Consider the following 13,174-nt stretch of genomic DNA (forward strand, 5'->3'; position numbering starts at 1 on the left):
TACTCCCCTGTTTCTTGGATCTTATTAATAACTGCAGTGGATGTAAATTTTCAGTAGTGAGTTAGGGGAATGAACTGAGATTCCCTGCACCCCATTCCTAGCAGTTAGAATTCTAGCAATCTAGAGCCTAAAAACCAGGGCTATTAAGAACAGTTATAGCTAAAAACAGCCTGCTCTCTGAATGGTTGTCCTGTAACTGCCATTGAGCTCAACCCTGTACCTCCTTGCTGTGGTGGGGGGTGGGGCTCTCTGTGGTCATCAGAACAAGAAAGTTCTGTTTTATTCAGACTGGCACTGAGGCCATGCTACCCAGCGACCATGGATTTCTCAGTGTTACCAGGAGGCCTGGAAGGGAGATGGGTGGTAAATGAATAAGAACCCCGGAGCCAAGAAAGTATCCCCCGTGGAGGTGAGTTTCTGTGCTGATGTGTCTCTCTCTAGTGCTTATGAACAGAGCATAGAACTAGTACTTCTTATATAAGAATGAGTTCCTTCCTTTCCAATAGCATCTTCCAGAAAGGCAGTGTTAAGTCAAGAATTTGAGTTGAGTTAGTTTTAAGAATAGATATTTTTTCTCACATTATCATTTTAGGTGGGAGCTAACAGCTTCCATTGATGCTTGAAGCAGTCATCTTTGGAGATTTTTAAAATAGCATCATAATGCAAATTAGGTTATGTAAGCTTTACAGCACAGCTAGAAATAGGGAATAGAAACCTTGTGGGAATCTGGACCAAAGAATTTCTCTCCCTCCAGCAAATTGCTATGGGGCTTGAGAATTAGTTAATAACACTGAAGTGCTTTGAGTAGTACCTGGCACATAGTTAGTACTCAGGAACTGTTGACTGTCCTTCCCATGGTTGGCTGAGGTGACAAAATATGTGAGGGAGGCAAGGCTGTGCTGGCAGGTAGCTGAGAAGCAGGTGTGTGGCCTGCTCAAGGGGGAGCTGTGTTGGTTCCTTAGTGCTGACAGGGTTAGGGTGCACCCGGGCTTTGGGAGAGGCCTGTCCTAGCATCTGGGGGTTAGACAGGAAACACAAAGCACACACTTAGTGAGAGCTAGTGTGTGGGGGGTCACTGCAGATCTGTGCTAAATGAAAAGGCTCACTTCTCTGCTGTGCTGGTGAAATCACTGGCCTGTCTGCTGCCGGGGTTCATAACTACTTGCTGTGGGATTAAGTGTGCTTACAGAGGCTGAGCTTAGAATATCAGCCTGCTAATTCCAGGTTTCCTACCAGTGATCAGTAAGAAAAAAGAGTGTGTTTGATTACCACCAGTCCCTGAATCCAATGTTCAGTCACCAGTGCCTGGCAGGTAGAAAGCAAAATAAAAACCACAGAAAAGAAAGGAGTCTGGGTAGCATGCTTAGGCTGTTGACTCAGATGCTTCTCTGAATAGCATTCCTGCAGCTTCTCTATTCCAGTTTGTTTCAATACTTTGGAGGGGAAAAAAAAAATCTGTAATCATCACTACATCAGGCCTTCCTTCTGTCTGTCAATTTTAGAAACAAACCTGTCCATCCATCCATCCATCCATCCGTCGATTTATCTGTCTGTCCAGGCACAGTTGGTAAGTTGCATTTCAGCAAAAGGAAAAATGGGTAGGTGATAACTGTTGGATTGAGTAAAGGATATATGTCTTTCTGTCCATTTCTGGCCAGCATGTGTCTGTGGATGCCAGAGTCTTTGAGGAAAGGTGAGCAGATGTGTCCCTGTTTGCTGGCAGATGAGTTAAGTGGAGATTAAGTTCTGGGATGCTCTAAAGTTATAAAAACTGTGTAGACAGGACTGGACTGGGTGTTACCTTACCTTTAAAGACAAATAAGATAGATTTGCATTCTGTTCAAGAGGATTTTTTTAAACCCGAGATATTTGTGTAGCTAATGACCTGGTAGAAGTTACTCCTTTCCTCAGCTATGGCTGTATGATGACATCATTGCCTCATGGAGCCATGGTTGAGGGCAGATGTCTTTTTTGCCTAGACCAATCAGTTGTCGTATGTTAATTACTTGGTCCTTCTAAGGAGGGTGTTGGTCTTTCTTGGCAGAACTTTGCCATTTCTTCAAACAAACTGTGCTGCCTCTGCTGGTGGGTAGCATGGAACTGGCCACCATCCACCAGGGCAGTTTAAGCGTCTGATTAGCCTGGTTGCTGTGAGGACATTCTCTTACCACCGCCTAGGAGCCCAGTCTCTCTCTGTTTTGTTTCAGTTTCTCCTATTTTGATCCTTTTGTGTGATTTAGATGACTTATCTCTGCATTCAAATGTCAGCTAAATGTCCCAGGTAAATAAATTAACAGTAGCCTTCAAATTAGGTCATTTTGGGCTGTGGGCAGCAGTAGTTTGAAGAAGCAGGAATGGAAGAAAGGAAAGAACAAAGAAACATGCTAAAATTGGTATACAGTAAACCCTCAATTTAATGGACTTCGGATTTAATGGACTTCAGATTTAATGGATACAATTGCCAGTCTGTATGTTAATTTAAAAATGATTTTAACCAAGACTTGCTTATAATTAAATTAACAGGGTTTCTTTTGTTATCAATTCACTTATTTTTAACAAAATTTAGCAAATAGGCCGTATGTTGGAAAAACCACTGTAGTAATTTTGCTGCCATAAATATTACATATTTACAAGTATAGTCTACATCGTTAAATCCAAGTCACCGCTCGTAAACAATGTTGGGCGAATGATTAGCACCTGCTCACCCCGCATCGCACAAGGTGACTGGTTCTGAGAGAGGACTTTCTGCAGCAGTTTTAAGGTGTGCCAGGTGATGTTCCCACGCCCTGGCCCTGAGCATTTTTGTTTACTCACGGTGACTGGTGAATGCATGCATTTACTACACCTACTCAGTATTACATTTAAAATTACAGTAATGCATATAGAAGACTGTTCTGTGAAATTAAATTGTTCATGCATATTTAATTATTACACAAACCTGTACATGAGTAAAAACAGGTAAACTAATTTGTCAAATTTTTAACATACACTTTCAGAAAACCTCCTTTATTATATAATGGGCTTTCAGCTTTAATGGAACACCCCTTGCTCGAATTAGTTCATTATATTGAAGTTTTACTGTATTGTCTGTGCCAGGCACTGGACATTCTTAATTCTCAGGCAACCTTCAGGAGGTGGTATTATCTCTATTTTGCAGATGAAAAAAAAATGAGGCTGAGTTGAATGCTGGAGTGCCAGAGCCTCTTTCCACTACACATGCTATGGCTTAAATGTCTGGGGATGAAGATGGGCGGCCGGTCGGGAGACAGGAAGGAGGTATGCGCAGTGGGCAGGGCCCAGAGGAGCTGTGAGGGCCTAAACCAGCCGGGACTTTGCAGGATCTTTTGAGCTCAGGCTTAGAAGCCACCCTAGTCTCCTGGGCTGGAATATAGGCTCTCTGTCTTGATCTCATTTTAGACAAGATATCCTGGTTGAAAATAGAGCTGTTTTCTTTCTGACCAACTGAAAAAGATTATTTAACTAGCAAGATAGACTTGAAGAATAAGGTGTGGCTGTATAAACTGAGGAAGCTTTTGTATTGGTAGCTTGTTTTTATTTGAAGATCAATGAGAAATTGAGGTATGTTTTCATTTAGCTAATTAATGCTTTCTGAGTACACTCTGTCTGGCCTGAGGTTGGTGATATGTGTTAAAAGACTTGAGCCAGACTCTGAAGGAAGGCTGGTGAGGCTTTGACTCAGTGGGTCTCAGGAAGAGGGGCATGGTCGGTGGTAGCCCAGGTTTGGGGTGGAAGTGTAGGGAGGTTCTTGAGCAAGTGCTAAGGGCAGACTGCAGTGGTTGGTTGTGATAAGAGGGGCCTCCCCTGACCTGGGCTTTAGGGAAGCTGCCAGCCTTCACTCTAGGTGAGCCGTGCTGGAGGAGCCCTGCTGGAGGGACGGACTCCCATCTGTCTCTGAATGGCTGTGTGAGTCTCTCTGCTGAGCTGGTCTGCTCGTCTGTGCTACAAACCACTTCACCAGCTCCTTTGCTAATGAATGCCAACTGGGCTTCTGCTGGGGCTCAGTGGGTGTGGGAATGGATGCAGAATCCTCGTTAGGGGAAGATATTCTTCCCTCACCCCAAGTCGTCAGTATCCTTGGCAACTGGCCTTTTTTCTGATTACCTGCCATTTCCTGGAGGGGAGCAAGAGGAAGGAACTTTGTTTTAAACCCAGGTTGTAGGAGGTCTAGAGCAGGGACCTGTGTTGAGGACGACTGAGTGCCTGCCAGTGTAGGGGCCAATTAGCAAAGCTCTCCCCCAGTCACCACTGCCTACCCTGCCCTCGATCTGGAGAATGCATACGTAGGTCATTCCCACGGCACAAACAGAAACGGAAGCCCAGAGACCTCCAAACCACCTAGCTTGTTTGTGGCACATTTTGTGGCTCCCAATTAGTGAGTTTTTAACCACGGAGAAGAAATAACATTCTTCTACTGTTTTTAAGTTAACAGAAGCACTTTCTTAGGGATGGGATCTAGAAATTTCCTTTTTACAGATGAGGAAATGGAGGCTTAGACAAAATAACTTGCCCCAAATTATCCAGCTGGTAAGTGGCCAGGCCCTCCCATTGGGATTGCTCTGTGCCAATACTGTGGTGTGCATTACTGGTCCAGACTGCAGCCTGTCCTGATTCCCAAGACCCCTTGGCAAGTCTCCTCTCCCAGGATGTATTACTTTACCTCTCTTGGTTTAAAATAAAACAAGCAGAAGCCAACTCACTTCTTGCCTCCGCCACCCCTTGTGGGAGAAAAAGAATCCAGACGCCAGGCTCAACTAGGTGTTTGCTCCTGGACTGGTCGGTCTCAGGCCAAGCAGCCTGTGTGGGGTGTTTTGTTTTGTTTTGTTGGTGCCAGCCGCACAGTTGGGTCTACTTCCAGCGACGGCCTTTTTGTGCTGTAACTGAACCCCCCTGTAGGAAAGTGCAAACCAGCACCTGCCATGGGGAGCCCAGGCTTGGACGGCAGAGGGACGGCTGCTGGAGTAGACGTGTGCTTTCTTGTTTTGGCTTCCTCCGCGATTCCGGGGGCTGACATTTGCTCCCGGCTGTTTTTCTTATGTGCGTGCACTAACCCAACGGGCCACCTTCACAGGAACACGCTTCCCAAGTGCTCTGACGCTGGGCTCTCTTTGGACCCTTCCATCATAGAGTGTCAGAAATTGCTCCACTTGCCTATATCCTTCATGCCCGTGGAGGCTACCGGAACACAGTGCCCGATGAACTCAGGACGGCTGATGGAGCCTTGGGAGCAGGTGTGGTGAGAAGCACACTCCATGTTACAGAGTGTTTAAGCAAGAAGCCAACTGTTCGGCTGGTACAGAGGAATTTTTCCTACGGAATGTCAGTGTGGACGGAGCGCTGGTGTGACTCTTGACATTGACAAGATCACTTCTCTCCTCTTGGGCAGGTGGATTTATTGGGAAATATTCACTGTCACCTGGTACTGTGCACCAGGCTCTCTTGTGGGGGAAAGGGAACAGAGAAAATATCAAGATTTTCAGCTTAGACAACTGAGTAGAAGGTGAGAGCACAGGATGGGGAACGGTGTGCAGGGCTCCCACTCAGTCCTGGAGAGGAGCCAGGCCTGTGGAGAGACTGACACGCAGCGAGAGTCAGAGGAGCTCTGTAACGTCGTGAGATTTCAAGACAGGCATGGCCTTCTGGGGACAGCATGAAGGTCCTTGTCAACATGTTAAGCGCCCAGCCTGTTCAGTCTTCCGGACGGAAAGTACAGTGTCACTCACCGGTGACTGGCTGGGCGCTTAATGTGTTCATGGAAGCCACCTGGTTAGAAGGGTTAAGGAGCAGGTGGGATGTATAGAGTAGGGCCACTTGGTGAAAGGCCCTGGCTATGCCCTTCAGTGATTACCATCTTCCAAAATGGTGAGAGTTCTGGAGGGTCGATTTGGAAGGATTAGAGGCAGAAGGCAGAGGCTATTGCAGATGCCCAGGTGAGGGACGGAGGAGGCTGACTGAGGGCCACACAGGGGAGCAGAGGCAGAAATGGTGTCTCTTCATAGGCCAGGTCCTCTCATGGACCGAGCAGGAAGGTAGGCTTGGCAGCACCCAGCCCAGGGCCAGGGAACCATGTCCAGGGGAGCAAGCGCCTGCCCAAGCATTTCTCCAGAGCCACTGTCATTCGGTGACTGGACCCAAGATGGGGAAGGTGAAGCAGGAAGATGCTGACAAGGCAGAAGGGAGTGCAGGGGAAGGAGTTGGAACGTAGGAAGGGCCATCTCCATTGGGCCAGGAGGGGGGTTGCTCTCTTGGAAGTGTATCTTTTGGCAACCGGTAGACAGGTTTGCAGGCTGGTCAGTCAGCATCTTACTCTGTCCCTGAGTTTCTGCTCTGCTGGGCTCACCAGTCCAAGGGAATGACAGGTACTGGGCGTTTGTTCATACAGGAACCTTGTGCTTTTTAAAAAGTGACATTTTTGGTTTCTTTGCCAGGACAAGGGCTGGAGCTCATTTAATTCAGCATCTGTAGGACATGGTCTTCAGCCAATGGGAAGGTGTCGACTTGTTTTACAGGGTGCTTTAAGGAGGGAAAGAATGTGAAATTGTACAGTTACTGGAGGGTTTGCTGTGGGCCTCAGGTCTGTGTCTATCTTGGGTTCATCCTGGACAGGTGGGCAGGGAGAGCTGAGGAGTCAGGGTGGGTGTCTGCCCTCTATTTCTGTCGCTCTTTGGGACATAGGGCTAGAGGCAGCTGTGGTTTGAGTCTTTAGGTCAGAGCTATGAAAGGTCACAGGTGCACTGATATGCTGATCCCATTAGCCTTTGGGGGTAGCCAGGTGTCTGACTACAAGAGGCCTTTTTGTTTACTCCCCTGGGCCACATGATATTGTCTCTTCTTTTACTGTCTCAATTTGGAAATATATGGGAACACTGCTTTTAGACATGGTTATGGAAAACTTTTTCTATAAAGGGTCAGACAATAAACCTGAGGTCTTGAACCATTCGCTGTTGGAGCTACGCAGCTTGGCCTTTGTAGCAAACGAGCCTGGCTGTGGTCCAACAAATCCTACTCATAACACAGGCACTGGTTGCTTTTGGCTCTTTACACTGTAGACACCCTTTGGTTTAATTCTGATAGGGAACTTCCTGCCCTCTGCTGGGACTTACCCAGCTTCCTGCGAAGGCTTCCTGAACACCTTTTCTGAGTGCGCACCGAGGACGAGGAGGGTGAGTCTTTGCCCCTGAGAATCGTAGGTTTTAGGTGAGAGGTGGGCACTGACAGCTCCAGAGAGAAGGGCCAGGCTGAGTCAGGAGATCAAACTGTCCAGTCACCGGCACGTTGGTGCAGCCTGTGAAGGACTGAGTGTTGGGCTTCATTCTGTGGGTGGTGGGGAGCCAGTTTGAAAGGTTGTGCTCAGGTCCGTCAGGTGATCACAGATGCACTTTTGAAACATCACTCTGGTCGTGGTTTCCAACTGTATCTTTCAGTTTAGTATGGACATTTCAGCCCAGGGTTTGGTTACTGTCAGCACCAGAGCAGGAAAGTGGCCCAGAGTTGCAGGGCGGTCCTGGCCACAGGCTTTAGTGGGCTAGAGTGCCACACTTCTCAACAGGCAGAGTTTAACAGAACCTTCCACCCGCAGGCAAATGAAACAGTCTGTCCCAGTGCTGTGGTGTGTGAACAAAAGTATCTAGGGAAGCCCATCCCTTGCGCCCATCCCTTGCTTCAGATGGAGTTATGTGGCAAGAAAGCTTAAAGCTTCAAGAAGCTGATTCGCACCCTCTGTGCATGTAGCTAGGCCTGCGACCAGCACACACAGGATGGTGTCTGTACAAACTACTGCGGCAAGGTGCGTGTGTGCAGGTTGAAGCAGGTGCTGCTCAGGTGCATCACAGATGACTCGAGGCCGAGGCACACCAGACATGGTGCTCACTGTAGTTGGGGTGGCAGAGAAAACCCTAAATGTATATAGTGCTCTCTACTCCTAAAGTATTCTCCCTCAGAGAGGTTTCTAGGCAAGTAAATTGAGCTGCCACCATTGCCCTTTAATGGGTACTGGAATTGGGGGGGGGGGGTGCTTTATGTGCGGTGACAGGAGCTGTCATGAAAGGAGACCTAATAGCAGTGCCTGCAGATACTGTTTTATTGAATCCTCAACAGGCCTGTGGCAGTAGGTGAGGAGCCTCGGAGAGAGAGGTGGCTGTGCCAGCTCCATGCAGGGCTCTCCCAGTGCAGCTGCAGACACACTGGTCCTCTGGCCAATCAGGTACACTTGTCAGTGGGTGGCCTTCCAGGCCCTGGGAGGGTGGTAGGATGTCTGGGTAGGAAACCACTGAACACTTGGGGAACTGGATGCTCTGAGTGCAGTAATGCTTGTCATTGGCGATGTGCCTCTTGAATTTTGCTGCCTGGTCTTGTCTCTGATAGTGGGTGGGTAACTTCTCAATTCTGAGCAGCACTCCTTGTGTTTTCTAGAGGCGTTTCTGGGCTCATGGGAGAGAAAGGTGAGGCTTTCATCAGGCAGCTCAGCCTGTGCTGTGGTTGGAGTGTGAGGCCCACATCTCATTTTCCTGCTTAGGGAAGCAGATGGTGGTCAAAATGGTTTTTGTTCATTTTTTTCCTGCCTAAATATTTCTGCTGTTCTGAGATGTCAGGTTTGTTTTATTCATGGCAGTGAATTTAGGGCTAGCAGTTTAGAAGTATGCAGCCTCTTTCCCCCTCCTCCGGGCTGAGCACTGCTCCCATCCTCCTTGAGAACTGGGTTCCTTGCCATAAACACCCCTCGGACTTAAGACAAGCACTCTGGTTTGGTGGGTCAGTAGCCAGACACCCTGACCCAGACATGTTCATCTCCTGGCGTGGTTGGGTTGTGTGACTCTGAGATCACCTCGCTGTGGCTTACACACAGGCTATGATTTGGAATTTAGGTTCCCAAGATCTCTCACCTGACAAGCCACCACTAGACACATCCGTTTCCCTGGCCATTAAGGCTTGCACCACAACTCAGTGTAAGGGACCACGTGGTGTGCATGGCCTGTTCCCTTGCTCAATGTGGTTGTTTCTCAGCAGGGGGCCCTGCCACGGCTCTGTGGGAGGTGGCTTAGCTACCAGTTATTACCAACTTTTCGTGGCAACAACTGGGGAGCCAAACTGCAGACATCCTCAAAGCCTCTAGTCAGGGGTTCTTAATTTCTGCATCCCCCCGGAATCCAGGCTGTCTTGTGAGCTATCTCCAATCTCCAGACAGACTTCCTTTCCAGGAGCTTGAAGTGGGATTCTCCTCCCTGCCTCTGTCCTTGTCTTTCTTCTAATGAGTCATGAGCCACCTTCCTTGGCAGATTTCAGCCCTTAGCAGTGTTCACTGTTTTCTCTGAACTCAGGCCTTGCATCAGGGGCATCTGTTGTTGGTCTGTTGTGAATCTTTGGTCTCTGTAAGGGGCAGGGCACTTTGAGGAAGAGTGGGGCTGGTCTTGGGCTTGGTCCAGCCTATCAGCTTCACAGCCTACGCATCCTGGTCTGGCTTCTAAGACTTGCTTCTTGCCCACTCCATGCAGAACTCCTTGGGGAAAAGGCAGCCAGTCTAGACCTGAAGCTCTGGGCTATTCTAGAAGAGGCTTGCTTGCCTCACAAAAGCAGTAAGGTGGCCCTGCTCAGCCCCAGGGGTGGGGGTCCTGGAGGCATGGAGAAGACTGAGCAGTTCCCCACATGACATTGGGCTCCTGGCTGTAGTTTACTCTCTCTCACTCTGGTCTGGTGGCGGCCAAGGCAATTTTAGTAATCTTATTTAAAATACCTATTTATTGTGTGTGTTTTTTCTGAATACGCAAGTGTAAATAGTATAATTTGCAGTGCAAAGCCCTTGGCAATAACTTTGTTGTGTATTATGTTAAAAAACTCTGGAAATCGCGAGCACCACGGATTGTCTTTCCCCTTGGGGCAGTGGTTACATGTAGGACTCTGAACTTGAACCCTTCGGCACAGTTGAAGCAGCAGCCTGCGTGTGTGGACTGTCACCAGTGCCTCGTCCAGAGATGCCTGCCCTTCATCCACAGGGACTCTGCGCCCACTGACTGTGTTGGACTCTGCATAGACTGACCCTCTTGTCTGGCTGCTGCAGTCTGCCGGAATGCCCTGACATGTTGCATTTTCCCCATTTGGATGAATAAAAATAAAAGCTTCTGTCTTAAGTAGGGCCTTCTCTGGTTAAACGAAGGTGCTTTGATAAAAAGGGTCAAGTGCACAACAAATTTCCTGGCACTTAGCAGAGAGAACCATGAACAGGAAGATCTTGCCACATGGACTGAGCCAGAGTGCTAACAGTACACAGAGTTCACACAACCTCAAACTGTAACCCAGCACTGTGAGTGGTGAGGTACGGATGCCGAATCCTAAACCTCAGCTGACCAGGTGTGTTTCACACCCCTGGCTTAATCCTCATACCTGCTCCCCAGGACTGGACGTGCCCAAGGGAGTAGAGCTTCTAAATGGCAACAGCAATCGGAAGGCAAAGCTGAAGCTCTTCCTGCTGCTGCCCCAGGTAAGCCAAGAGCTGTGTGGAGAGGCACTGGGTGTTTCTGCTTCATCTTATAAACTAAAGGCCCGCCTTCTCCCCCGGCACACCATCGGTTTGGATTTACAACCATGCTAGAACTGACGGGCCAGACCCCTGCTCCCAGACTTTCTTGCTCTTGGGCCCTGAAAGATGGAGGTGACGGTACCTGGTAGAAATCCCAGCCTTTCACCTTTACTGTCAAATCTGCGAATAACATAACTCGGCAAAGCTTAACAGGAGTTCGGTAACCCCCAGGAGACGGGCATTGAGCCCACTGCAGAGATAAGGAAAAGTTCAGTGAGGTATGCTATCTGGAGTGAAGTGCTCAGAGCTTATACCCCTGCTGCCCACTGGGAGTTAGAGACGTGAGTGCACATCCTAGCCGTGCTGCCTGGGCCAGGAACCTTTAAGGGCCCAATGTCTTCCTGACTCCTCTGCCCTTCCCCCTGGCATATCTCTGACCAAACGAAGCATTATAATCCACACATCCATTACACAGATGACCACACGGTCCCAGAGGCCAAGCCACTCCCCTGGCCCCCATGTCCTCTCTGTGCAGACTCCGGTTTTCACCTCTGTTGGGGTAGTTCAGAGTTGGGAGTGGATTTTTCTCTCCTTCACCAAACCCTCTCTGCTCACTTGTGCCACTGGGACATGGGCAGAATTCAGAGTGGATGGGGCAGCAGTACTCCTGGGAGACTAAGGCAAATGCCGCCTATCTTTCATTCTGAGCTGCCCCTCTCTCCCCCACGAATTATTAACAAGGCTCCAGATCTGCTCAGCAGGGCCCACTATGTCCACTCAGCCTGTCATGTATTTTCACTTACCTTGTGAGCAGTCCCAAGGTCACCGTCAAGGAAGAACCAGGATCTGAGTTGACTAGCATGAAGCCTTATGGTCTTCCTACCACAGTTCCCTCCAACCACCACCTTTCCCCCACTTCCCTTCACAGCCAGGCTTAAAATCTACACTTCCTTCTCTGCTCCCTCCACCCCACCCTAAGCATCAGTGACTCCCCAGTCATGCAATCCAATCACTCCCAGGTAGAGCTTGCTAGTTCTTAAGGCCCAAAGCTGTGTCCCTGCTCATGTCCTTTCTCTTCCCCCCTGACCCTAATCCTGCCCTTGCTTAACTGGGACATCCCCTGGGCACTCGCTGCCTTCCTAGCTTCACCTTACATGCCAGAACAAGATTCTCAACCAGGGGAACTCCTCCCCCTACCCTGGGCGCATTTGGCAGTATCTGGAGACATTTTGGTTATGACAACTGGTGGTGGTAGGGTGTGCTATTGGTATCTAGTGAGCAGAGGCCAGGGATGCTGCTAACCTTCCTGTGACGCACAGAACAGCCCCACAACAAAGAACTGCCAACAGCCTCTGCTGTGGTGGCACCGCCCACACAGTTCCTGATGTGTCAATTCTGGACATCTCCAACTTGTATTTCCCAGGTGAGCGCCAATCCATACATTAAAAGCTCAATTTATCTTCCTGGTGTTTCCTCCCCTTTTTCTCACCAAGTTTTATCCAGGGAAACAGCTGATTTCCTAGACCAGTGATGGCGAACCTATGACACGCGTGTCAGAGGTGACAAGCGAACTCATTTTTTTGGTTGATTTTTCTTTGTTAAATGGCATTGAAATATATAAAATAAATATCAAAAATATAAATCTTTGTTTTACTATGGTTGCAAATATCAAAAAATTTCTATATGTGACACAGCACCAGAGTTAAGTTAGGGTTTTTCAAAATGCTGACACGCCGAGCTCAAAAGGTTCGCCATCACTGCATTAGGGATTAATCAAATGTCTGACCAAATATAGCGGGCCAATTTTTAAGTTGTAATTTTCTATGGCCCTCAAATGATGTTATAAATATTCAAATGGCCCTTGGCAGAAAGACGTTCCCACCCCTGTCTAAAATTGTTAAAGGAAGTTGGCTTAGAACTCTCCAGTAATTATCCTTCTAACACCTTGGCCTGGACCTACCTGCTGGCCCAGCCTCACCTCCCATCATGCTGCCTTCATCAGACCACAGTGCTCAACACTGTCTTCCTGCTCCAGAGTCCAGCACTTCCCCTCGCTGTCAGTGCAGGAAACTCTCCTTGCCAATGCATATACCCTCCCTGTTCTTCTTACAGGATCCCATATACCTGCTACAGCACTTAGTATACAGGTGCAGGTGCAATTACTCTTATCCTGGTTCTCACGTAACTAGGGGACCTCCGGGAAGAGGACTCCTTCTGAGGCACGTTAGGCCTCTGTGCCGAGGCGGACTGGTGTTTGGACTCCTTTGTCTGGGCCAGGGCATAGCTGCAGAGGTGAGGATTGCTACTGAATCCCTAATTCCTGGTCACTGAGACCCTTGGGAGTGGAAAAGCCTAGAAAAGGCTGTCCTGGATTCTTGCCCAGGGTGGCCAGGAGTGTGGATGTCAGAAATACACCCGCCAGCCTGTGAGAGGCAAAGGGAAAGAAACCACTCTGCTCTGGAGGCCCTGCCATGGCCCTTGCCCAGCTTCAGGGGGGCTCACTCACCACCTTCCCTTCTTTGTGGCCTGCATCTCAACCCACTTCCTCCAAAGCCTGGGTGTAGTAGCTGAAGTCCTGGAGGGCAGGCAGGCGACGCAGAGAGGGGAGCACTGTTCTTCTTCCTGCTGCAGAGAAGGGGTGGG

At 48.8% G+C, this 13,174-nt stretch overlaps 1 protein-coding gene across 5 annotated transcripts in view; it reads left to right on the forward strand.

Moving 5' to 3' along the window:
- The window catches only part of STRBP (spermatid perinuclear RNA binding protein), a 126,741-nt gene extending 116,599 nt beyond the window's left edge, over positions 1-10,142 (forward strand). The window contains exons 18-19 of one of the 5 annotated variants that reach the window (XM_023760157.1): positions 1,503-1,567; positions 9,937-10,142. In XM_023760157.1, coding sequence (XP_023615925.1) covers positions 1,503-1,567; positions 9,937-10,050 — 179 coding nt within the window. In that variant the 3' untranslated portion in view covers positions 10,051-10,142. Of the gene's footprint in view, positions 1-1,502; positions 1,568-2,207; positions 2,282-9,895 lie in introns of those variants that run through there. The other 4 variants (XM_023760159.1, XM_023760161.1, XM_014462215.2 and 1 more) reach the window with 4 other exon arrangements.
- The last annotated feature ends 3,032 nt before the right edge of the window (positions 10,143-13,174 follow it).

This window comes from Myotis lucifugus, unplaced genomic scaffold (genome assembly GCF_000147115.1).
Source record: "Myotis lucifugus unplaced genomic scaffold, Myoluc2.0 scaffold_173, whole genome shotgun sequence".
NCBI lineage: Eukaryota > Metazoa > Chordata > Mammalia > Chiroptera > Vespertilionidae > Myotis > Myotis lucifugus.